Source organism: Scylla paramamosain, chromosome 48 (assembly GCF_035594125.1).
Source record: "Scylla paramamosain isolate STU-SP2022 chromosome 48, ASM3559412v1, whole genome shotgun sequence".
NCBI classification, from domain to species: Eukaryota; Metazoa; Arthropoda; class Malacostraca; order Decapoda; family Portunidae; genus Scylla; species Scylla paramamosain.
This window is the reverse complement of record NC_087198.1, coordinates 371825-398731: the sequence shown is the minus strand read 5'-3', so window position 1 is coordinate 398731 and position 26907 is coordinate 371825. Positions and strand designations below refer to the sequence as shown.

Sequence of the window (26907 nt, the reverse complement as noted above, 5' to 3'; positions counted from 1 at the left end):
TTGTTTGTTTTTTGTTTTTTGAATGCAGCCAGTACATTGTTATTATTCTTGTTACGTCATCGCCAGCAATATCATCGTCATCATCATCATCATCATCATCATCACCATCATGATCCTTATTGTCACCATCACTATCATCATCATCATTATCTTCTTTCAAGGTCGCTGGGCCTCGCTGCCCTCCTGCCTGGCTTGTATGATGCCACGTAGCATTTTACAGGAATACTTTTAATCACCGCAGTAATGTTGTCGTGCAATGCTTGTCGCTGAATTACGTGACTTTTAATGCCACTTGTCTTGTTATAACACACACACACACACACACACACACACACACACACACACACACACACACACACACACACACACACACACACACACATTGTCATGAAGTGTTTAATAATAATATTGTGGATTTATATTCATGAATTATATTTATGGATTTGTAGAAAGAGTAGTGAGATGAGAAAACGAAGGTTAGCCGGATGTCCACACAGATAAGGAGAGAGAGAGAGAGAGAGAGAGAGAGAGAGAGAGAGAGAGAGAGAGGGGGGGGGGGCGGGGGGAAGGGTTGTTGATATAACATCTTGATTTAGAAAATATATTACTTTTTTTTCAATGTCAGCATCATCATCACCACCACCATCATCAAGATGATGATGATGATCATCATCATCATCATTATCATTGTCATCATCATCATTGTCATCGCCATCATCATCATCACCATCATTATCATCATTGTCATCCTCACACACACACACACACACACACACACACACACACACACACACACACACACACACACACACACACACACACACACACACAGATGCACACACACACACACACACACACACACACACACACACACACACACACACACACACACACACACACACACACACACACACACACACACACACACACACACACACACACACACACACACACACACAGATGCACACACACACACACACACACACACACACACACACACACACACACAGATGCACACACACACACACACACACACACACACACACACACACACACACACACACACACACACACACACACACACACACACTCGCTGTACCTAAATACAAGTGTGTTTTCTCAGCGTGGCTTCCTTCAGTTTGAGTGAGGCACGCCTCTTCCTGCGGCACCTACAGAGAGCCTGACTGCTGAACGAGTGGCCAGTGGCGGTGCGTGTGTGTGTTTGTGCAGGAGGAGTACTCACCTGGAGACGCAACACTCCCTTCCTGACGCGGCAACACACGCACAGGGCGGTCACTCAATGATTACGGGCACAGCGCAGTAAAATCTACAACACTACTTTCGGGCACAACACAGGCAACACTAAACTAAGGAAAACATTTCTTATTTTTTTATTCTGGAAGCACAGGGAGAGAGAGAGATAAAGCGAGAGGAAGGGGGAGAGAGAGAGAGAGAGAGAGAGAGAGAGAGAGAGAGAGAGAGATAATCACTTGTTTTCCTCTTTCTCTCTCTCTCTCTCTCTCTCTCTCTCTCTCTCTCTCTCTCTCTTCTCCTCCTCCTAACCTAACTACTACTACTACTAGTACTACTACTACTACTACTACTACTATCTACTAATACTACTACTAGTAATAACAATAATAATAATAATAATAATAATAACAATAATAATAATAAAAATAATAATATTAACCTAACCATTTTATTCTCCATCAGATTTGCATCAATGACCACCACCATCACCACCACCACCACCACCAGCATGTCAGTAGTAGCAGGAGTAGTGAATGGTCAGTCGTATGTGGTGACTACTTGGACTACCAGGCCGCCCTTGTAGTGTGCTGGACTATCGGTCAACAATGAGCCGAGAAAGTTACGTGGTACAACTATTTCGGCGATAGTAGTGGCTGTAAGTAGTAGTAGTAGTTGTAGTAATAAGAGTAGTAATAGTAGTTATGCGTGTAATGTCAATATGGTTCATTTTGTAACTGTAATTGGAAAGATTCTCGACTTTGTTTCTTAAAGGCGTGACGTAATTAGAGAAAACGTATGTATTTTAAGGGACACTAGTCTGTACTTCATTATTCCTGTTTATTGCTATTATACGAGTTTGTTGATAGTTTTTCTTGTATATACTATTTAAATCTACTATTCTGTAATGTTTAATACTACTACTTATTATGTTTAAGTGGGAGAAGTCAGAGAAAGAGCTATATTTATAATTTTTACTTTTAAGGTCAATATGGTCCATTTTATTAAGTAAATTTGTATGATGCTCGACCTTATGTTTCTTAGATAAGTGACGTAATTAGAGAAAACGTATGTTTTTTAAGGGACACTAATCTATACTTCATTATTCCTGGTTATTATTATATTAGAGAGAGAGAGAGAGAGAGAGAGAGAGAGAGAGAGAGAGAGAGAGAGAGAGAGAGAGAGAGAGAGAGAGAGAGAGGAGGATTTAGTATGTCTTCTATATATGTGTGTTTTCATTATCATCATCGTCTTATTCTTTTCTTCTTCTTCTCCTTCTTCTTGTTATTATTATTGTTATTATTATCATTATTGTTATTATTATTATTACTATACACACACACTCACACACACAGTAGTAGTAGTAATTATAATAGGAAGAAGAGAAACATGATGATGATGATGATAAGGAGGAGGAGGAGGAGGAGGAGGAGGAGAAGGAGAAGAAGGAGGAAGAAAAATTGTTGTACTTTTCTGTAATATATTTCTAAATAACTATAAGTGGAAAAGCAGAACTAATAGTGCACCATGATAGTCCATTAAATTGTTCATATCTGACTATCGCCATCATCAATTACAAATTAATTAAAAAAAAAAAAGAAAAATATACAGCAATTCTAATTTTGAGGCACCTAAATAGTTTCAACATTTTTCACAATATCTAAATAACTAGCAGACGAAAACAAAATGTAGTAGTACACCATGATAGTCCATTAAATTCATCATCTCTGACTATCACCATCACCAATTACAAGTTAGTTAATAAAGAGAAAAATTGAAAAAAAATATATATAGCATATCAAATTCTAAGACACCCAGATGCTTTCAACATTTTTTCTGAATATCTAAATAACTACCGCCAAAGAAACAAAATCAATAGTACACCATGATAGCCCATTAAATTCCCCACAATTTCCTATCAACACTATTCAAAAAGTATATTAAAAAAAAACATGAAAACAAAAAAAACTCTTCAAAAACTCCCAAAAGACACTGAACAAAGATCAAGATTCAAGATTGTAAACATAGGACGGAGCGGAGCGGAGTGGCAGACCCTGCTCCGCGGTGTGTACAAGTGGCTTTGCCTTGCTCTCTGAGTTTTCTCTGAGTTTTGTGGTTTATATTTCTTGCCTGTGTGCTGAAATACCCTGAAAATGGTGATGAGCGCGTTTGGTTCATGCGAGGAGAGTGTGGCGAACAGGCAAAGGGCTGTGGCATGCGAGAGATGCATGGCCTGGTTCCATGTAGCCTGTGTGGGCATGAAGGAGGCCAACATGAAGGCGCTGGGGTTCGAGCTTCTGGTGTTCCTCTGCAGGGAATGCCTGAGCAAGAGCCTCAATGAATGGAGGAACCAGGATGAAGAAAAAGAAAAAGAAGAGAGAGTGGAGCAGAGCACCCAGACAGAAAACCTGATGAAAGAGGCAGAAGCACAGACGACGAAGACTGAAGAGAGAAAAGACCAGCAAGAAGTGGTGGAAGTGGCCAGAACAGACAGACGCCCAAGGAAGAAGAGAATGGTAGTCAAGAAAGCCCCAGTACGTGTCATTGGAGACAGCATGGTAAGGAAGACTCCTGACTTTGTGAGAAGGGAAATTGAGTGCACCAGCATGGGAGGTGCTAAGATCCAAGACATCAAGAGGAAAGTCAAGGAAGAAGTGCAAGAAATGGAAGAGAGAAGCCTGCTAGTTGTCCAAGGAGGAGGCAACAACTTAGTAGAGGCAGGTGCTGAAGACACAGTAAAGGAAGTGATAGAAGCAGTGAGGGCAGCAGAAGAAAAGAAGATGTGTGTGGCTGTGGTGGGGGTCCTGCGGCGCCCACGGGAAGGAGTGCAGTATGAGAAGGTTAGAAGAGAAACGAACCGCAAGATATGCATGGAACTCATGAAGATCAAGATGGAATGGATGGCAGAGAAGAAGGGCAACGTGAGCTTCCTGGACATGGATGGGATCCTTGACCAGGACAAATTCTTCGGGAGAGACGGGGTCCACCTCAACCACAACGGGAATGAGAGGCTAGGACGTCGACTGGCTGAGTGGATGAGGGCGAGGCAGGTGTGTTGTGTGGACGATGCATGACGAGGAGGACCCACTGATGTCAGCAAACATGGAAGAAAAGAGACTAACCAGGCAAGTAAATGTGTGAAGATTGGCTGTATGAATGTGAGAGGATGGGGTGTGGGCAAGTTTGAGGATGTATGCAAGGAGCTCAGGGAGTGGAGGTTCGACTTAGTCGGGCTCACTGAGACTCACCTGAGAGATGATGTACGAATGGAGGGATGCGAGTATGTTATGATTGGAAAGGGGCGTAAGGCACAGGAAACACTGGGAGGAGGCGTAGCCCTACTCTACAAGAAAGAAAGAGGACTGAAAGTAGAGGAGATTGATGTGGGGGAGTGTACAAGTAGTGAGGATGTGCTTGCAGTAAGAGTGGAATGCATGGATGGTCGTGGCAGACCAGAGAAGGTGGTACTGGTGGTAGCGTACATGACTGTCATGGGTGAAAGAGCAGAGAGGGAAAATAGGAGGAAGTATGACATACTTAAGAAAGTTGTGAGAGAGCATGGAGAGGAGAGAGTGCTAGTTATGGGTGACATGAATGCACATGTGGGAATACTGGGGGAACAGGTGAACAGGAATGGTGAAATGCCTGGAGAGTTTGTTGATGAACTGGAGCTGGAAAATCTGAACGTTACTTTGGCAGAGGGGCGTGTGACTTGGAGTGCAAGAGAACAGGAATCGGCAATTGACTACATGTTGGTGAATGGAAGAATGCGTGAAATTGTGTCGCACATGTGGATAGATGAGGATGGTTTGGTTGATACTGTGTCCGATCACAACATGCTGGTGGTGGTGGAGTGCTTGATGCAGGGTGGGAATGAAGTGAAAGTGGCAAGTAAGAGAAAGAAGTGGAGACTGAGAGATGTAGGCTGGGAGAACTTTCAGGTTGATCTGAGTGAGAGAAGCTGGGACGACGAAAGTGTGCATGACGTGGAGCGTCTGAATGAGAAACTGGTTGAGGACGTGAGGGGTGCTGCTGAGAACCAGATAGGGTTTGTGAGAGTAGGTAGAAGAAAGAATGTATGTAAACCATGGTGGAATGATGAAACCAGAGCGGCTAGGAAGGAGCGAAAGAGAATGAGTAGACAGTGTAGATGGCTGAGGAAAAAGAGGCATGAAAGCGATGAGGCAGAGAATGAGTATCTGAATGCATGGGCAGCGTATGTGAAGCAGCAGCGGTTGACGAGACGAATGATAATGAATGCTAAAGTGAAGAGTGAAAGGAGCGTGATTCAATCTTTAAGGGAGAAAGGTATGGAAGGTGGCCGTGAATGGTACAAGTTCATGAGAGGTGAGAATATGTCAGGCAGTGTTGGTGTGGAGAGTCTAAAAGTGTATGGTGTAGTTATAACAGAGAAGGATGGAATCAGGGAGGCAATCAAAGGGTTCTGGGAAGAAGTAGGTGGGGTAGGTGAGATGTTTAGTGTGAGAGAAGAATGTGTAACACAGGAAAGGAAGAATGCAGATGAACTGGATGAAAGAATCAGTAGGGATGAAGTGGAGAGGTGTGTGAGAAGGCAGAAGAATGGCAAGGCAGCAGGTCCAGATGATATACCCTATGAGTTCTACAAGAATGGTGGGGAGGTAGTGATAGACAGAATGACTGAGTTATTCAACCGAGTGTGGGATGAAGAGAGAGTGCCAAGAAAGTGGAATGAGAGCCGAGTGTGTCTGTTGCATAAGGGAGGATTTAAGAGTAAGAATGAGCTGAAGAACTACAGGCCAATTGCATTAGTGAATACAATAGGTAAAGTTTTCAGTGCAGTGTTGAATGAGAGACTGTGTAAATGGATTGAGAGAGCTGGAGTGCTGGGTGAAGAACAGAATGGTTTTCGTAGGGACAGGAGAGCCGAGGACAATATGTTTGTGGTGAATGAAATGATTGAGAAGAAAAAGAAGGATGGGGGTAAACTGTGCCTAGGCTTTTTGGATATAGAGAAAGCTTATGATAGAGTGAGCAGAGAAATGCTAGGTAGAGTCTTAGAAAAGATTGGATTGAGTGCAAAGATAGTTAACATAGTGCAAAGTATGTATGTGGACACAAGAGCTAGATACAGGCTAGGAGACATAGAAACAGACTGGGTGAAGAGTGAGAGAGGAGTTAGGCAGGGCTGTATATTGTCACCAACCCTTTTTAGCCTGTATACAGAGGAGCTAGCAGCCAGGATGAGAAGAATGAATGTAGGGGTAAGTGTGGGGAATGATAAAGTATGTGTGCTCCTTTATGCAGATGACGTAGTTGTTATGAGTGAATCGGCAGATGAGCTTCAAAGTTTGTTGGATGTAGTGGATGGCTATGGTAAAGACTTTGGAGTAAGGTTTAGCAGTGAGAAAAGCAAAGTAATGATTGTGAATAGGTCAGAGGATGAAAGTAATGTGGTATGGAGACTTGGAGAGAATGAGTTGAGACAGGTGCAAGAATACAAGTACTTAGGGATGTGGATGAGTCCCAGTGGGTGTGCAAAGGCAAAGAATGAAAAGATAAGTATGGTAAACCAGTGGGCAGGTCGACTGGGAAGCGCGGCAAGGATGAGAGCAAGTAAGTATGATGTGTTGAGAGAAGTGTGGAAGAGTGTGGCTGTGCCATGCATAATGTATGGTATGGATGTGATTGCATGGAATGAAAGTGAAATTGATAAGTTAGAAGTGGGCCAGAATAGAGTAGCAAGGATGGCACTGAGTGCATCGAGGTGCACAGCAGTTGAAGCCTTGAGAGGTGACATGGGATGGAGCACCTTCAGAGAAAGACTGACAAAAGCCACACTTAGGTACAAGATTAGGCTTGAGAGAATGGATGATGCAAGAATAGCAAGGAAGGTGTACCTGTGGAATGAAAGTGGAAGCAAATGGAGGAAGAGATGCATGAGAATGACAGACAGGAATGGATTGCAAGTTGTGTGGGCGATAAGAATGGCTGGTAGGAATCAAAATGAGCGTGAATGGGTGGTAACAAGAGGAGGCAGAGTGGGAGCCGAATGGGATGTGAGAAAATGGAAGAATGAGATAGACAAAGAAGTGAAATGTGTGGGACTGAATGAATGGAAGAATGAGATGGAAAGAAAGAAGACCCTGGAATGGTACAAGGAGAAAGAGGCCCCGAGGTATGAAAGGTGGTATGATGGAAGCCTGGGCGGTGATCTTCTCTTCCGAGCGAGGGCACAGTGTATGGATGTGAATGCAAGGAGTTACAGGTGGTCTGAGTCCCGCAGCAAAGTGTGCCAGATGTGTGACATGGGAGAGGATGAGACGGTGGAACATGTGGTGCTGGAGTGTGTGAAGTATGCCAGAGACAGGAATGAGATGATGCAAGTGATACTGACTGAGTTAGGGCATGATAGGAATGAAAGAGTGGAGAACACAGGAAAGGAATGGATGGTGTTGTTGCTGGGACTGTGTAGAGAGGCGAATGAAAGGATGATTGAGGCGGTGAAAGAGTTTCTGGAGAGAATGTGGCGTGCCAGGTGTATGAACAATTAGGATAGAGGATGCTGTTCGTTTCTCTTTTTTTTCCCCTTCTACAGGAGTTTCCGATCCAAAGGCCTGGCTCAGGAGTGATCCTGTGCCACCTGTACCATCAAGATCAAGATCGAGAGAGAGAGAAAAAAGAGAGGCCATGTTTGAGCTAGTTCACTTATCTGTGGTTCCTCTCCCCCTCTCTCTCTCTAATTAGAGCGAAAATGGAGGCGGAGGAGCTCAAGGATGAAGCCAACGACTATTTGAAAAGTAAGAGAGAGAGAGAGAGAGAGAGTGTGTGTGTGTGTGTGTGTGTGTGTGTGTGTGTGTGTGTGTGTGAAGTTCTAGCTCGCTCTGGCTGCCTGATGACACGCACGCACACACTTACTACTTGATCAGTGTTGCACGGCGCCTCTAAGTGTTTCATTAAACCGCTGAAAAAAAAAAAAAGTATTTCAATCCATGTATTTGTGTATTTAAATGCACTTGAATGTTGCAGTCTGTTAGTGTGTGATTCTTGTTATCGTTATTGGCCACTAGTGAAGAGGTGGGGTCCCTGGCTTTCTTGGGCCCGTCTGGCGTTGCTCCTTGTGCCCCTAACCTAACCTTGCCCTCCCTGGTAACACTTCAAGGAAGATACACCACTGGCAACACTGACAGACGACCCAGCCAACCAGGGACCCCACACGTACACTAGTGGCTGTTATTGATGTGTGTGCGTGTGTGTGTGGGCAATAAGTCAGCTGTTAGCACGTCTTTAAAACAACGCGGTTTTATTATAGTTTAAGCCATTCCACACTACGTGGTAATAACCTACCTCATTTTGTTCTCACTATTCACATCATTTCTAATGATTACACTACTTGTCGGAAATTAATAATAACGCCGTGGGCCGTGGGTAGAGATTGGGGACATTAGCTTAAACTATAAATTTAACATTTTTTTTTCACTATTTATTATCTATTGATTCATTTATTGCAATTTTTTTTTATCTTGTTTTGTTGCAGTAATTTACCACAAAGACTTGGTGCACTTGTTGAAGGTGTTACTGGTTGACAAGCACACCATTACATAATTCACTTAAAACACTGACTTCTTTATGTAGCTGTTAGGTTAGGTTTGGTTAGGTTAAGTTAGGTTTGATTAAGTTAGGTTAGGTTAAGTTCTGTTAGGTTAGGTTAGGTTAGGTTAAGTTAGGTTAAGTTAGGTTAGGTTAGGTTTGGTTAGGTTAGGTTAAGTTCTGTTAGGTTAGGTTAAGTTGGGTTAAGTTCTGTTAGGTTAGGTTAAATAAGGTTAGGCGCACAACGAGCAATGATGCTGTTAGGTTCCAGGTACAAAAAACATTTACTAGTTATAGTTAGGTTAGGTTAGGTACACAACAAACAACCAAACTCTGGTAGGTACAGGGTACGAGAAAGATTTAGGAGTTATAGTTAGCTCTGAACTCCGTCTAGGGAAACAATGCATAGAGGCCAGAAACAGGGCAAATAGGGTACTAGGATTAATTTTTAGGAGTGTTAAAAGTAGAAGGCCGGAAGTAATATTAAAGTTATACTTGGCGCTGGTCAGACCTCATCTAGACTACGCTGTGCAGTTCTGGTCCCCACATTACAGGAAAGATATAGGTCTATTAGAATCAGTACAGAGGAGAATGACTAAAAGGATACAGGGGACGAGGAGTGTTCCTTACGAGGCGAGGTTGAAGCTGTTACATTTATGTGGTTTAGAGACGCAGAGGTTAAGAGGGGACCTGATGGAAGTCTTTAAGTGGTATAGGGGCTACAACAAGGGGGCAAACTCAATCTTAGACCAGCTGCCAGGACAGAACAAGAGGTAACGGGCACAAGGTTGAAAATTTAGGTTTAGGAAAGAGATGGGGAGGAATTGGTTCTCAAATAGTGTGGCAGATGAGTGGAACGGACTCAGCAATCAGGCTGTTAGTGGCGAGTCTTAGGGAGCTCTGAGAGATTAGACTGGGTGGTGATTGGAGAGGACAGCTGGAGATTGGCAGGCCTATTTCACACAGGGACTGCCACGTGTAGGCCTACTGGCTTGTTGCACCTCACCTTAATTGTCTTGTTATACTTGTGAATTGAAAGTATTGGATTTCTTTAATATATTACTAATGCAAGTATTAAAAACGTGGGGGCTTTGATGTTGACGATATAAGGAGATAAGCATGTTTTGTGGTGTGTTGTGTGGTTAAATGCTATGTTTGTTAAACTCAACCTTCCTTTCAGTTGTAGCTATTAAATGTTTTGCTTGTGTTAAGTTTGGTTTGGTTAGGTTAGGTTAGGTGTGTGTGTTTGTGTGTGTGTGTGTGTGTGTGTGTGTGTGTGTTATTTCTAAAGCTTTTATTGGTACAAATATTTCAAGCTGTGTTTTGTTTGTTGTAATAAACACACTCCATGTCTTTTTGTGAGGCCCAGCCCTTCAGGAAGTAAACAGTTTACAGAGGGAAGCCACAGAATGCCTCACTTTTCACCTCTAAAATTTGTGATTGGTGCAGAGCAAACTTGGTATTGTTCAGTGGATCAAAAAGTCAATTCCTCCACCTATCAGCTGGACACAACCTTCCACACAACTCTCCTCTCTTTTTCAGTGACACTCAACTGTCCCCCTCTTCCACACTGAACATCCTCGCTCTGTCCATTGCTTATAATCTGAACTGGAAGCTTCACATCTCATCTCTAGCTAAAACAGTTTCTGTGAGGTTAGGCGTTCTGAGACGTCTCCACCAGTTTTTCTCAGCCCCCCAGCTGCTAACTCAGTACAAGGAGCCTTATCCATTCATGTATGGAGTGTGTAGGGAGCTTCACATGTCTGGGGGACTCCACTCATGCCACTCTGCCACACAGGGTGGAATCAAAAGCTTTTCGTCTCATGAACTCCTCTCCTCTAACTGACTCTCTCTCTCTCTCTCTCTCTCTCTCTCTCTCTCTCTCTCTCTCTCTCTCTCTCTCTCTCTCTCTCTCTCTCTCTCTCTCTCCCCCTATAAGATACTTTTAAAAACATTCTTCTTCTTCTTCTTCTTCTTCTTCTTCTTCTTGTTGCTCCACCACCACCACGGCCAAAATAATAATAATAATAATAATAATAATAGTAATAATAATAATAATAATAATAATAATAATAATAATAATAATAATAATAGTAATGAGAGCAGCAGACAGGCCGTGGGGCGAGATGAACCAGGTGGGAGGCTTCATAGGGCCCAGGGACACAGCCAGGGACACTCACCAAATCCTCAGGGTCATTAATCACGGCACCACAAGAAATAACTCATTCAACACACACTGAACGGGGATAACTACTACTACTACTACTACTACTACTACTACTACTACTACTACTACTACTACTACTACTACTACTACAAGACGAGTGTGTGAATGGCTTCCTGCATCAGCCCTTGTGTTCTTTATAATAATCGTAATACTAATAATGATATTTTCTTTTTCTTTTCAGAATTAAGAAAATTGAAGCCTTCTCTCAGACATGTAAGTATACGACTACTCTTACTACTACTACTACTACTACTACTACTACTACTACTATTTTATTCATTGACATAGTACTAGCTCATTTGTTATTGTTATTTTGTTGATTTTATACTATTAACAACAACAACATCACCACCACCACCAACAATAACAACACCACCACCACCACCACCACTACTACTACTACTACTACTACTACTACTACTACTACTACTACTACTACTACTACTACTACTACTACTACTACTACCACCACCACCACTACCACCCACCCACCAACCCACCCAGCCATCAAAACGCACACACACACACACACACACACACACACAGAGAGAGAGAGAGAGAGAGAGAGAGAGAGAGAGAGAGAGAGAGAGAGAGTCAGTTTCCTTTAAAGTGAGTGAGAGAGAGGGAGTGTGTGAACAAGCTGTGTGTGCGTGTGTGTATATACAAACAAACACACACACACACATTCTCTCTCTCTCTCTCTCTCTCTCTCTCTCTCTCTCTCTCTCTCTCTCTCTCTCTCTCTCTCTCTCTCTCCTTCCTTGGTCTCTTTCCTTATAATTATCTCCTCCTCCTCCTCCTCCTCCTGTTTGTTTTGTCAGTGTTTCCTTATCAATTGTTATGTTTGCAGGAACAAAGAAGAGCAATTCTTGACAAACAAACAAACAAACAAACAAACAAGGACAGCGTTGAGTCTCGCAGGTCACGCCAGCCTCTCGGAAACTGTTGCTTGCTTCACCCGGCAATTGTGAACCAGTAAGTCAATTCTTGCTTCGCTTTGCTGAGGTTACCTTACCTTACCTTACCTTACCTTAGGTTAGGTTAGGTTAAGTTAGGTTAGGTTAGGTTAAGTTAGGTTAGGTTAGGTTAAGTTAGGTTAGGTTAGGTTAGGTTATGGTTAGTTAGGTTAGGTTAGGTTAAGTTAGGTTAGGTTAGGTTATGGTTAGTTTAGGTTAGGTTAGGTTATGGTTAGGTTTAGGTTAGGTTAGGTTAGGTTATGGTTTGGTTAGGTTAGGTTATGGTTTGGTTAGGTTAAGTTAAAAGTTTGGTTTGGTAAAGTTACGTTGGATTAGGTCAAGTTAGGTTTGGTTAGGTTAGGTTTTGTTTTGTTTGGTTATGTTAGGTTAGTTTAGCTTGTGTTGTGTTGTGTTGTGTTGTGTTAAGCCGTGAGGTTGTTGTGCACCGTGGACAGGTGGACGGGTGCAGCAGTGAGCACACTGGTGTGTGGGGCTTGGCACACCAGTGGTGCGCTGGTCAGTAAACACAGCTGTAGATTTAAAGTCATTTTTCTCCTTTGCAATTACTGAGTGCACCTTTTGTTGACTTTTGAACATTAGCAAGGGACAGGAACATGTGCAACACCAACACACCACCATGCATTGACCCTTTCCTCTGAGGCAAGGTGTTCACACTCCACCACTGAACACTCACCCTTTTTATGGTGTGAACAACTAAGACACGGTAACACAAACACAGACAAACAAACAAACAAACAATGTGCAGTGCAGAACTGGAGTTTGCAACAACTTGTATTTGTAGGTGAAGAAAATGAGTGCGATCAGCGTGAGCGGTTTGGTGAGTGGCACGCAGCGCGTTCCAGCACGGAAGCCTTCTCTGTTCTCAATGCTAAAATTAACGTGCTGCCCAAACAAACACAGCTGTCGTTGGCTTGTCACAAATGTGCATGTCACACACAAATGGTTTGAATAATACTGAAGTAAACACACCTTCTACAAACAACACTGCTCACTACACTGACATGCTGCACTCACACACACACACACACACACACACACACACACACACACACACACACACACACACACACACACACACACACACACAAGTAAATATATATGTGTGTGTATGTGTGTGTGCACGCGTGTCAAGCCACATGAGTCGTTGGGACAGAGAGAAGGTGCCCACGTGCTTTCTCCTTGACGGCTCCAGTGTGACTGGCGCTGCAGCAGTGGGAAGCTTGCCAACACAGGGCCATCTCCTGTTGTTGTCTGATGCAGCTAGTGGCTGGAGTTAGGGTACCTTAGGGTAGCTTAGCTTAGCTTAGCTTAGGTTTGGTTAGGTTAGCTTAGGTTAGCTTAGGTTAGGTCAGGTTAGGTTAGGTTAGGTTAGGTTAGGTTAGCTTTTGTTAGGTGAGGTTAGGTTAGGTCAGGTTAGGTTAGGTTAGGTGAGGTTAGGTTAGGTTAGGGTATGGTGCAAGAAGTAAAGGGGATGGCAGTGTTGATTGTAGGTGCAAATTTAGCAGGATAACTAAGGTGATGCTATAAGAAAATGACAAAAGGTGTTTTTTGATGCATTTGTACCACAGGTGATGCGTTGACCTAGCCTGACCCTCCCCTAACCTAACCTCACCTCACCTAAACAAACCTAACACAACAAAATCTAAAGCAACCTAACCTAACCTAACCTAACTTAAACTAATCTAACTTAACCTCTCTCTCTCTCTCTCTCTCTCTCTCTCTCTCTCTCTCTCTCTCTCTCTCTCTCTCTCTCTCTCTCTCTCTCTCTCTCTCTCTCTCTCTCTCTCTCTCTCTCTCTCTCTCTCTCTCTCTCCTCAGCCAAGCAAAAACTGAGCCACCCTATTGATCGACAGGGGATCACCATCAGCCCTCCCATTGGCCCAGAGCTTCGTGGATTGTGATTGGACGGCTGGCTGGCTGACCTGACTTGACCTGACCTCAACTGAGCCAACATGATTTACGTTTTCCTCGTTGACACTGGCACCATGATGACCTTTGACATGAACCTGGCACTAGAGAGGTAGGCAGAGAGAGAGAGAGAGAGAGAGAGAGAGAGAGAGAGAGAGAGAGAGAGAGAGAGAGAGAGAGAGAGAGAGAGAGAGAGAGAGAGTTTGTTTACTGTTGATAAAAGTGCAATATAAAACACATCAAAGCACACACAAGTGCCATTATATCTGTGGTAGTAGTAGCAGTAGTAGTAGTAATAATAATAATAATAATAATAATAATAATAATAATAATAATAATAATATTTGGTTTATTCATTTTGTGCAGTGTTGAGGTGGTGAAGGGTGCAATACACAGTGTTGTCAAGGTGCCCCCAGACAAGCAGGTCAGTATTGCCAGATAGCTTACCTTAGCTTAGGTTAAGTTTGGTTAGCTTAAGGTTCTTCCAAACTGGTGTGTATATCCTGTTGTGTGTGTGTGTGTGTGTGTGTGTGTGTGTGTGTGTGTGTGTGTGTGTGTGTGTGTGTGTGTGTGTGAGTGCCTTGCTGAGGCCAAACAAGACAAGCTTTTCTGTGAGGTGTGGACGGACAGGAGGGGCACGAGTGACGGTCCTGTGGGTCCTGGCACGGGCAGCACTGGGTGGCGGCCGTCACGTGGCTTGGTGCGGGAGAGACTCCTGGGCAGTGAGAGGGATGGCAGAGGGGCTGGCAGAGTGAGGGTGCACCAGCAGACACACCCTGCCTGACTGTGGTGCACAACAAACTCACCAGTGACAAGGCTGTGTGTCCCTCGGCTGGTGAGGCAAGGCACGCTGGCTGGAGCCGGCGAGGGAGAGGCAGCCTGCGCCAGGAGACTGACTGACTGACTGACTGACTGACTGACTGACTGACTGACTGACTGACTGACTGACTGTGTGTGCCTGTGTGGGCCAATTCAGGCTGCGCAGTGTGTGTGTGTGTGTGTGTGTGTGTGTGTGTGTGTGTGTGTGTGTGTGTGTGTGTGTGTGTGGCAGTGTGTGTGTGTGGCAGTGTCTGGGATGCCTCCCCTCTTCAGCTTGTCAGGTCTGCCTGGCTCATTGTCACACGCGAGTCACTCTGGCAGTGTTGTTGTACTTGTCATGCTTGATATTTGCTTGTTTGTGTTTTTGTATTGATTTTTGTTTTATTTTTGTTGTTTGTTGTTAATGTTTTGTGAGTTGTGTTAGTGTTTGATGTTGTTTGTTGTATTTGTAGTGTTGCTGTGTGCCTATTGCTTGTTTGCGAGGTGACAGTGGTTAGTGTGTGTGTGTGTGTGTGTGTGTGTGTGTGTGTGTGTGTGTGTGTGTGTGTGTGTGTGTGTGTGTGTGCTACTACTACAACTACTACTACTACTACTACTACTACTACTACTACTACTACTACTACTACTACTACTACTACTGTCAACAGGTGCTGCTGGCCTCTGGGGGTGAAACACTGGACTCCTGCAAGTGGGTGTGTCATTACTCGGCCGGCACAGACTCGTCCCCCATCTTTCTGTTCTCCAAGGTGGCCATTGAGGGAGCAGCCCCCCAACCCCCTCTGTGCAGCCTGGCGGGGACGGCGACCTCAGGGTGGGTGGTGGTGGTGGTGGTGGTGAAGGGTTGAGAATGGTGGCTGACTCTTGCAGTGGCGAAGCAGGCAGGTGCAGCAAGCCGGCAGGCCTACACGTGGCAGGTGCAGCAAGCCGGCAGGCCTACACGTGGCAGGTGCAGCAAGCCGGCAGGCCTACACGTGGCAGGCCCTGCACAAGACACGCCTGCCTGCCTGTCTCTGCCTGCCGGCCCTGTCCGTGCACCTGGCAGCCTTCCTCCACAGCTCCCTGATGACTCCCCACTCACCCACCACTGACAGCCTTCTTGCTGACGCTGCTCCATTCACCCACCACTCTCTTCCACACACACACTTCCTTCCTGTCTCTTTCCTCAGCCTCAATTTTTGAAGCCCCAGTCTGCCACCTGTCGTTCTGCCCACCAGTCCCCAGTGCACTGGCTGCGTCCCCCTCGCCGTGACCCCTGTGCCACTGAAGACTTGTGTCAGGGCCCTCTTCACCTCCAACCCCTCCCCCACCCCTCAGAGTGTCAGCAGGGCAGCCTCAGTGTGTTGTGGTGGGCAGCAGCAGCAGCAGCAGCAGCAGCAGCAGCACTCATCCCTTCATCCTTGTGGTCACTCTCCCTGTGCTGGCCGTACCACCCCAGGCTGCAGCCCTCCCCACTGACCTCTCACCTTCCTGGCTGACCTCACCTCTGACCACTGCCAAATACAACTTTTTCTCCTTGATATTCTGTTATTTTAGTGTGTGTGTGTGTGTGTGTGTGTGTGTGTGTGTGTGTGTGTGTGTGTGTGTGTGTGTGTGTGTGTTTGTTTGTTTGTTTGTTTGTTTATTCAGCTTTATTTTATTGAACTACTACTACTACTACTACTACTACTACTACTACTACTACTACTACTACTACTACTGTTGCAGGCACAGGTGGAGGGGTGCCTCAACATGCCAGCCACCTACAACAGTGTGGTGGCGCGGACACAGTTAGCGCAGCAGTTTTACGAGCACGCCAGTGAGGTCACCAGAACGTGCCGCCAGCTTGTTCACAACCAGCATCTGCAGCAACAAGGTCAGGTCGGGTTAGGTCAGGTTAGGTTAGGTTAGGTTAATTTAGGTTAGGTTAGGTAGGTTAGGTTAGGTTAGGTTAGGCTAGGTTAGGTTAGGTTAAGTTAGGTTTTTCAAATGTGAATGTTGTTAGTGTGTCAAAATGAAGGTCACAGGGGGTTCTGAAGGTCACAGGAGGAAAGCAAAAGAAGAAGAGGAAAGGTAGAGAGGAAGAAAGAGAAAAAGATGAAGAAGAGAAGAGGGAACCAAGAGGAAGAAGAGATAATTGTCATGAATTTGTCTCTCTCCTTCTCTTTCTTCCTCTTTCTTTCCTCTGTCCATTACTACTACTACTATTACTACTACTACAACTACAACTACTACTACTACTACTACTACTGCAGGCTGGGCAGTAGTGTTGGGCAACTTGGAAGACGTTGTGGCAGCCTTCAGAGCAAGACATGATGCATTCCAGCAAAACTTTGTAATCTCAGTGGCCGGGAGGAGAAGGTCGCCCTGCTTCACTTGTAAGTGTGTGTGTGTGTGTGTGTGTGTGTGTGTGTGTGTGTGTGTGTGTGTCAAGGTTGGAGGAGAGGTGGAGGGAACATGGAGGAAGGTCTGCGAGGGAGGAGAAGCCTGCAGGTAACTTGTGGGAGATATGGAGGAGAGAAGAGAGGTTGGTGGAGGGAAAAATGTGTGGTTGTCATGTCAGACTATCTAACAAAAGCACTATTTTAATCATGAAGCAAGTGTTGCAGGATAGTCAGGATTGGAGGAAAGGTGGAGGGAGCATGGAGGAAGGGCTGTGAGGGAGGAGAAGCCTGGAGATAACTTGTGGAGGGAGATATGGAGAAAAGAAGAGAGGGAGGTGGAGAGAATGTCTTGCATATTTTTTTATTATTTACAAGTCTCTCCTACAGTTGTGTGTGACTCTTTACTCTTCCTGGCAACTCACCAATGGGGAGAGGAGGAGGAGGAAGATGAGGAGGAGGAGGAGGAGGAGGAGAAGAGAGGAGAGAGAAGGATAGAGATAGAAAAATGGTTGGAGTGTGTGTGTGTGTGTGTGTGTGTGTGTGTGTGTGTCACTACTACAACTATTACAACTACTACTACTACTACTACTACTACTACTACTACTACTACTACTACTACTACTTACAGTTTTGAAGAGGACCTGAAGCTACTGGCAAGGATTCCAGTCTTCCCTGAACTCTTGGGGAAGACACAAGAAGAAGAGGAAGAGGAGGAAGCTGGGAAGAAGAGGAGGACAAGCACAGCACAGAAGAAAGAGGAGGAGGAAGAGAAGGAAGAGGAGGAGGAGGAGGAGGAAGAAGAGGAAGAGCATGAGAAGGAGAAGAGGGCAGGAGGAGAAGGAGAAAAAAGAGAAAGTAAGTTGTTGTTTTTGTTGTTGTTGCTGTTGTAAATAAAAATTGTTGATATTCTCTCTCTCTCTCTCTCTCTCTCTCTCTCTCTCTCTGTCTGACAGTGAGTTAAGTGTCACTGCTGGACTGGATCAGCGCCAAGGACAGCCAAAGTGATGTCAGACATTGCCCAACTCTGCTGCAGAGGACTGGCCCAGCTGTGTGTGTGTGTGTGTGTGTGTGCACCAGGGTGTCAGGTATTCACACCCAATTCTTGCTGCATAATTGTGTTTCTGCAGGATTGAATCAAGTTTGTAATCTTGCATTGTTTAACAAGTTGAGTTCTCAAATTTTTTTTTAATCTGGCTCCCCCTCCCCCTGTGTTAGAATATTGCATGTTTCCAAGGCCACAGGGAGGCTTAGACGGGTTCTCAAGTGTTTCCTGTCACTAATGCAGAAATGTTGTTAATCTGTCACTGCAACTGTAAAAACACCCCTGAAAACCTGCGTCACTTCAACTAAAACCTTATAAAACAATGTTTCTCCTGTCAGCACTGCAGAAATGTTGTTAATCTGTCACTGCAACTGTAAAAACACCCCTGAAAACCTGCGTCACTTCAACTTAAACCTTATAAAACAATGTTTTTCCTGCCAGCACTGCAGAAATGTTGTTAATCTGTCACTGCAACTGTAAAAACACCCTTGAAAATCCGCGTCACTTCAACTAAAGCCTTTTAAAAGAATGTTTTTCCTGTCAGCACTGCAGAAATGTTGTTAATCTGTCACTGCAACTGTAAAAACACCCCTGAAAACCTGCGTCACTTCAACTAAAACCTTATAAAACAATGTTTTTCCTGCCAGCACTGCAGAAATGTTGTTAATCTGTCACTGCAACTGTAAAAACACCCTTGAAAATCCGCGTCACTTCAACTAAAGCCTTTTAAAAGAATGTTTTTCCTGTCAGCACTGCAGAAATGTTGTTAATCTGTCACTGCAACTGTAAAAACACCCTTGAAAACCCGCGTCACTTCAACTAAAGCCTTTTAAAAGAATGTTTCTCCTGTCAGTACTGCAGAAATGTTGTTAATCTGTCACTGCAACTGTAAAAACACCCTTGAAAACCTGCATCACTTCAACTACAGCCTTTTAAAAGTGTTTCTCTTGTCAGTAATGCAAAAATGTTAATATATCACTGCAACTGTAAAAACACTCTTGAAAACCCACGTCACTTTAACTAGAGCCTTTTAAAACAATGTTTCTCCTGTCAGTAATGCAGAAATGTTGTTAATCTGTCACTGCAACTGTAAAAACACCCTTGAAAACCTGCATTATTTCAGCTACAGCCTTTTAAGAGTGTTTCTCCTGTGAGTAATGCAGAAATGTTGATCTGTCACTGTAACTGTAAAAACACCCTTGAAAACCCACATCACTTCAACTCCAGCCTTTTAAAAGAATGTTTCCCCTGTCAGTAATGCAGAAATGTTGTTAATCTGTCACTACAACTGTAAAAACACCCTTGAAAACCCACTTGACTTGAACTAAACACACACACACAAACACACAGCACTAGTACTGCTGTTGCCACACAGATCAGTGAGGGGCTGCTGGAACAAGTGGGGCAAGAGGTCAGTGCTGTGCTTCAAGAGGCAGACCAGCCACAGATGAATGCTTGACTCACCGTACTCATCATCAACCTGTGTCCTGTACTTTGTGTATAATATCTTTGAGTCTTGAATCTAATACACTCCTCACTGTTCACTTGTACATGTTGAGCCTCACTACATTCACGCAGGTCGGAACAAAATTAAGTTTGTCCATTTTGTGTGTCCATTCTTTATTGCGGCCATTGTACAAGATGCAGCGTTTGTGTATGTTATGCTGTGTGTGTGTGTGTGTGTGTGTGTGTGTGTGTGTGTGTGTGTGTGTGAGGGGCTCACTTATTGGTGAGGGGCTGTGGGGAGTCACTGTGGGTTTGTAAACATACTGTGGGGGGACATACTGTGGCGCTGTGGCCTGAGGTGAGATGAGGTGAGAGAGAGAGAGAGAGAGAGAGAGAGGGGGGGGGGCAGCATGAGTGAAAGAAAGCAGATGTTGTTGATTGTTGATGATGCAGGGGAGAGGTGTTGTTGTTATTCAGTGTTCTTCATTGTACAAGATGTTGTTGTTGTTGTTGTTGTTATTGACTGGCAACCAAGCCTGGCTGGCGTGTGGGCCTTGTCATGTGGCCCACAGGTAATTCTTAGTGGTCAGTCTATCGGTGAGTACAGCTGAGCGCTGCCTGATTGCACGAGAGGTATTGTTCATAGTTGTTCATTGTAGGTGAGGGAAGACACAGTATGTTGAGGGAAGGCAGCAGCTGTGGAGGAGTGAACAGCTGCACCACTGACAGCAGCAGCAGCAGCAGCAGCAGCAGCAGCACTGCTGAATACTTCTACTGCCACTACTAACTACTGCTGATGTTTTTCTCCTCCTCCCAGCACAGCAGCAGACTCGGGTACTGTTACAGCTCTGCTCCCTCCTACAGGACACGTTCCCATCACCTTCACGTCCTGGACACGTGCACAAACTTGTGCCTGGGCAGTCTCACTGCAGCAACTGCCAGTGCTGTGGCTGGGTGGCAGGAGGGAGGGACAAGCTGGCCACCCTCTCTGTCACCACCTGCTGGGGAAAGACCACCATTATCATCATCATCTTGGTTTTCCTTTTTTGTTTTCTTTCACAATTTACAAGGAATATTAACAGTTTGTTTTGTTAGTGTTGTCTGTTTGTTATTAAATGATGTGTTGATTGTGTTGTTGTTGTTGTTGTTTATGTGTTAGTTGTTGTTGTGTTTTGTATGTGTGACTGATGAATAAAATAAAGGCAGTGGTGTCACACTTACAGGTGTTTGTTTGCACCTCAACTCTACACAACAATAATGGCCTGGATAGATGCATTATTATTATTATTATTATTATTATTATTATTATTATTATTATTATTATTAGTGTATAATTACCAGAATATTTCAACAAATGCTGGAACTACTACTACTACTACTACTACTACTATACTACTAAAAATATATAATCCAGGAGCTCTACTAGCACTTTTACTACTATACTGAACATTGCTATCAATTCTACCACCACCACCACTCCTCACCTTGCTCATCCTGTCCCTGCACCCTGGCCAGCTGCTGGAGGAGGAGGAGGCCCCGGTGACACTGGGTGAGGTAGAAGGTGGATGCCATTTCCTCCTGCTGCTGCTGCTGCTGCTGCTGCTGCTGCTGTAGCTGTTGCAGCTGGTGCTGTGTGGCTCTGGGGGTCCCTCACAGACAATGTGGCACCACCACACACAGCCCACCAATTATCTCCTCTGCAATAGTGATGAGAGGTTACATTAAAGTAGGTTACCACTTAAAAGGCTTAGACACACTTAGAAATACTACAAAAAAGTAAATAAATAAATAATACAAAGAAAGGTTAGGTTAGGTTGGGTTGTGTTAACACTCAAAATGGCAACAAAAATACAGTATGATTGGATTTGAGAAGAGGAAGAAAAAGAACAACAGGCAAATATAAAATGAGAGAGAGAGAGAGAGAGAGAGAGAGAGAGAGAGAAAAGTAGGTGAGTAAAATAGCAGGTGTAACAATAATGAAGTGCCTCCCTCCTTGACTTGGGACAGTGAAGGTGGTAACAGGCCCTGCCACCATCTCAAACCACCACCTTTCATCACCACTTGTTACTTTCAAGCCACCAGCGCATACGCATTACCTTCATTCCCTATTAAGTTGAACACCTAAATACTACTAATGCCACCACCACCTCCACCACCACACATCAGTCAATTAATGAATAAAACCAATACTTCCCGTTCTTGTAGTTTTCATATGTAATGAAACAATGGAGGCAGGAATCACGTCGGCAGACAGACACAGATTGCTCTCTCCACCAGTCCCCCATCAACAGATTGACTGACTGAAAGACAGACAGACAGACACAGGCTGCTCTCTCCACCAGTCCCCCATCAACAGATTGACTGACTGAAAGACAGACAGACAGACACAGGCTGCTCTCTCCACCAGTCCCCCATCAACAGATTGACTGACTGAAAGACAGACAGACAGACAGACAGACAGACACAGGCTGCTCTCTCCACCAGTCCCCCATCAACAGATTGACTGACTGAAAGACAGACAGACAGACACAGGCTGCTCTCTCCACCAGTCCTCCATCAACAGACTGACTGTTTGATTGATTGAAAGACGGACAGACAGACAGCCTGCTCGTATTTATTTGCTCAACTTCTCAACTTACTTAACTACAATCTCAGTCATCTAATTTTCATTATCAAAGAGTCAATAACGTTAAAATTTAGCCTCATTACTAATATTATTACTCTCTCTCTCTCTCTCTCTCTCTCTCTCTCTCTCTCTCTCTCTCTCTCTCTCTCTCTCTCGCTGATGTCACATCACACAGGTCATTATATAGATGGAGTTGTTTAAATATACACTCATTTTCCAATAGAATTAATTTTGTATTGTAAGTTTACATGAATAGTGCAATAATAGTAATGAAAAGCACAGATTTCTGCCTTTCATTACGTGGAGCTTCGATCTCAAGTAAAAACCATTATATATTAAATCAGATAAGGTAACAGCCACCTGGAACACGAGGAGCAGGGGAGAGCAGGCGAGGAAGAGTGGGGAGAGGGTGGCGGGCAGGGGAGGAAGGGAGCGGGATGTGAGGGGAGGGGAGGGGAGAGAAGGAAGGTCTGAAACAGGGAGGTGAAACAAGTGAACGAGTGACACCAGTTTGCTAGTTACAGGAGTATACACGCGCACACACACACACACACACACACACACACACACGAACATCTCCCTATAAACCTTGACAACCGTAGCATCACCGTCACCACCACCACCACCACCCCAGCCCTCAACCGCACCCAGCAACCACAACACCGATATCCCTACCACTATTACACAACCACCACCATCCCCAACAATCACAACCACCTTCACCACAAGCCAGTCACTTTCACCATCACTACCAACACTCTTCCACCAACATTCCACCCCCCCACCGCAACTACCACCACCATCACCCTAGTTAGGCAACCACTTCCATCCTCTACAACCACACACACACCAAACACCACCACAACCACCACCTTGACCCAGTCACGTCTGCCATAGCCACCTCCACCTCCCCCTTCCACCATCCTACTCTCCACATCTCTCTTCCACTATCCACTCCTCCCTATCTACCACCAGGCCATACTCACATCCACCTCTCCCTTCACACCGCACTCCACCACAACACGCCCGCTGAGAAAAGATGCAACACCACCTCACCGCTGCAACACAACCGGAGACCCGTCACATCACGTCAGCGGGCGCAGGGCGAATGGCTGAGCAGACGGCGAGGAGAGAGTATCACGTGACTTGAATACTTGGTGCTGATTGGTCGAGGCTGTGCTGAGGTAATTGTCACTCAGAACAGCCGCACTCATAATACTGCTTGTAATGATAAAAAAGAAAACAAAAAGAATCACGGTTATATTAGCAGTAGAAGACACCAACACACCGTGAGGCAAGAAGTAACAACAAATGAAAGATACATCAGTTTTACGATGAGTAAGAAAGAAAACGGAAAAATAGAATGCTCTGATTGGCTGACGGGAGGCAGACCATCACTACAGCTTTCGTATTTATTGAGGCTTATATAGACTTTAAATAGTGACTTGAGACTAATGAAATAACGTAGTACATGTAGTGAGGATGTTTTCACCAATGGGAGACAGGCTAATGCTACGAAAAAAAAAAAAAAGAAAGATACATTAGAGTTATTGAGGCTTATATAGACTTTAAGTAGCGACTTGAGACTAATGAAATAACGTAGTACATGTAGTGAGGATGTTTTCACCAATGGGAGACAGGCTTATGCTACGAAAAAAAGAAAGATACATTAGAGTCATTGGGGGAATGTCGTAAGGCAGTCTCAGGTATCATAAATGCACTTGTTTTTCATGAAGACAGGTTAAGTGCCTGTATTCTGAAAAGCTTTGCTCTCACACCAGACTGTTTTCAAAGGACACAATGATGATCACACGGGTTTTCAAGACTGCTTTTCCCTCTGATGGTGTAGAAACCTTACCAGTCTGTCACCAGGACCGAAGAAACATCCTTAAAACCCGTGTAATTTGTACTACAGCCTCTTGAAAGTATTCGGATGCGGGCAGAAATGTTTCCGGATACTGTGTAGGGTCTGTATAGACATCTGTTGTGTTTTGCTTTACTCTGCGATAAATTAACGTGTAAGTTGTGTGATGCGGGAACAGCTATAGCCTGGGTGGACCTCCCCTCCTTTCTTGTTCCTCGGCTCGCTACGTACTGGGGTGGCGCCGCGCGGCACTACGTGACCCAAGCCTTACAGGAAACACTTAGCAAATGACTCATTACATTTTTGTATGTGTCACTGAAGGAAATGTACAGATACGCATAACACAACAATACAGGCATGAGTGACATGACCCTTTCTAATTGTGGAAAGAGTCGATTCAACAGCCAATCGCCTGACATTACCTATACCTTCAAGACAGATGTCACTGCCTACAGGAGCTTCTGGAACACGAATTGTAATCCGTTTTGCCACACGAGCAGGATTGTCATAACTGGCATTGACAATTGCTTTGGCTTCCCTCCATGCTTCTGTTATATCCTTATCTCTCATAGGAGACCGGACAGATGGAATCGTTTGAGGCTCCCCATTGGATCTTTGTCCCTTCCGTGATAAAGAACCGTTTCTGGGTTGCCTGGAAACCAAAGGAGCAGGATGTTTCATCCCTTCCAGATGTCGTCCGCAGTACATGACTGTGTTTTGCTTTGGATTGATTACTATCTGGTGAGACTTCATGGCGCTTAGCCCTAACAAGCCGTCAGAAGGAAGTTGAAAGTTACTGACTACATAGAAATCAGTTTGAACAAGTCGAGTATTCTTAGATAGACTTATTGGTAAGGAAATTTTTCCTAAGATTTTCAGGATTTTTCCGTTTGAGAATCTTGTAAGATTCTTCAGAGATCACGTTTACTGTGGCTCCAGTGTCTACAGCCAAAGATAAGCGATGCCTACCTACCCCAGGTGGTAATGCCATTATGTCTGGTTGGTTGTTGGCAGCAGCATTTATGGTTGAATGCACTGACATGTCAGAAGAATTTGCTGCCTCAGCGTCTTGCGCATTGAGATGTTTTAGTCGGGTTTGTTTACCACTGTGCGCTGGTCTTTTCCCGACTGCCTTGTACTGTTCAGGTTAGCTCTGGCCTGTTTTTCAATTCTCATATTGATTATATCTTTACATTGCTCTGATGAGTGTTTACACTGGCCATGTATGAGGCAGTATTGGGTAGCGACGTCCCTGTAGGATCTTGTCCTACCAGTTTTCACGTGGGGCGATGCACCTGGTTTTGGTCTAACAGAGAGAGATTACCCCCTTTTGTTTTGTTCTCCAAGTCGGATTTATTTGCTGCCAATTTCTGGTCCTTTTGTTTCTTATAACATCTTTTTTCTACATGACCTATTTTATGGCAGTACGAACAGACATTTCCAGGCCTTGCCATGGCTGCCGCACAAGGTTGAGATTGGTCGTCATCCATGAGTGGAGGAGCAACCAGTGAGGTTTGAGTTTCCGGAGAGGCACCAACCAGGTAGCCCTCTTTTCTCTCGAATCAGGACTGCAAGGTCAGCTACTGTGTCTCCCGGTTTAAAACTGAAATGACTTGCGGTTTTCTTCACTTCCCCATTCACCAATGATATGTAAAAGATGAATTCCAGAAGTCTTCTGAAATCTGTTTCTGTCATACTGTTTCCTTGGAACCAGTTGTTAAGTCGTAAGACATCCATGAAGTCCGTTACGAACTGGTGTGTAGGGATTAAGGCTTTCATTTCGTGAAGAGAGTTAATTTCAGCTGCAAATCTAAGACCACCTTGGATGCTAGTACCATGAGGTCAGTTTGACTCTTACCCTCAAAAATGTTCAAGAAATTTTTCTTGAAATTTGCATAACTAGTCCCTATTTCAAGCGGACTGAAAGCGCTGGTATTCATCATGTGTGCTGCTTCTCCAGCCAATTTAGATCTGACGAAAGAGATGTTGTGTTCATCGCTGATAGTATTTGCTCTTGTCATAACATCCTCACACAAACCAATGAAATGATGAGCCCTTTCTTGCGGGTGTTCTCCGCGAAATGCTGATATTGTTTCAGGAATAGGAAGTACCTTAAGTGTAGTAGATGCATGCAAGGCATGAGGAGAGCCAGCAGAGGCTGAAGCAGAAGCCTTAGCATTAGACATGGTTGCTGCTGATAATGATGGGTAATTGTTCCCTGATCTTGTAATCAACACGTTTCCGTCCTCATGGGGCACGGTATTTCCACTGTAGTGGGTTTTGGTTCCGTTGATAATGCTTCTGATGATCTACTATCACTATTTTCCGCTTAGAAATGACACTCCAGTTCGTAATTTCCAGCTAACTTCTCAGCTTTAGCCATAAATGTGGTATTATTACTATCTCAATTAGGTATTAATTACACACTTACATCACGTTTCCATCGTGATGAATGTTAGTATTGTGAGAAGTGTGAAAATTTTAACAGAATTGAAGGTTTAGGGACAGAAATGGAATTATCCTAGTTATCCCTGAACACTTAAAAGAAAACGGGAGCGAGAGCTCTGTCCAGCAGAAAAAAGAAAACGGTGTTTAAGAGGCAGACTAAATTATTTTAATTTCCACATAAGTAACATCACTGTGAAATAGGTAAGTTATACATGAACCCTAACAGTGTTTGCGTTACCACAAGTGTTTTATTTAATATTGGTGTGGTGGACCACTAAGTGTCTCTACTCACGACTGTAGCCAGAGAAATTCACACTTAAAAAAAAAAAAAAAAAAAAAAAAAAAAAAAATATATATATATATATATATA

General features: G+C 44.2%; 1 protein-coding gene and 3 long non-coding RNA genes across 5 annotated transcripts in view; 3 read left to right on the top strand and 1 right to left on the bottom strand.

Annotated features, from left to right (window-relative positions):
• The first annotated feature begins 1915 nt into the window (after positions 1–1915).
• On the top strand, positions 1916–8030 carry LOC135095167 (uncharacterized). Its single transcript, XM_063995958.1, has 2 exons — positions 1916–4376; positions 7829–8030. Exon 1 carries the CDS (start codon positions 3405–3407, stop codon positions 4323–4325), a length of 921 nt encoding a protein of 306 aa, XP_063852028.1. The 5' UTR covers positions 1916–3404; the 3' UTR covers positions 4326–4376; positions 7829–8030.
• Positions 8031–8192: 162 nt separating this feature from the next.
• LOC135095168 (uncharacterized) lies at positions 8193–20819 on the top strand. Of its 2 annotated transcripts, none has more exons than XR_010264085.1 (10): positions 8193–8210; positions 11229–11260; positions 11898–12022; positions 13843–14044; positions 14299–14356; positions 15399–15562; positions 16456–16603; positions 16983–17105; positions 17740–17966; positions 20417–20819. It is a non-coding gene; the product is annotated as an uncharacterized LOC135095168 (long non-coding RNA). The 2 variants fall into 2 exon arrangements; XR_010264086.1 differs by lacking the exon at positions 8193–8210 and adding an exon at positions 10995–11012.
• On the top strand, positions 15557–16395 carry LOC135095170 (uncharacterized). The gene is made up of 2 exons (XR_010264088.1): positions 15557–15697; positions 15730–16395. It is a non-coding gene; the product is annotated as an uncharacterized LOC135095170 (long non-coding RNA).
• The window catches only part of LOC135095169 (uncharacterized), a 37214-nt gene continuing 30063 nt past the window's right edge, over positions 19757–26907 (bottom strand). The window contains exons 2-4 of the long non-coding RNA XR_010264087.1: positions 23212–23443; positions 21084–21296; positions 19757–20600 (exon numbers count right to left, since the gene is read on the bottom strand). This is a non-coding gene — a long non-coding RNA (uncharacterized LOC135095169). The remainder of the gene's footprint in view (positions 20601–21083; positions 21297–23211; positions 23444–26907) is intronic.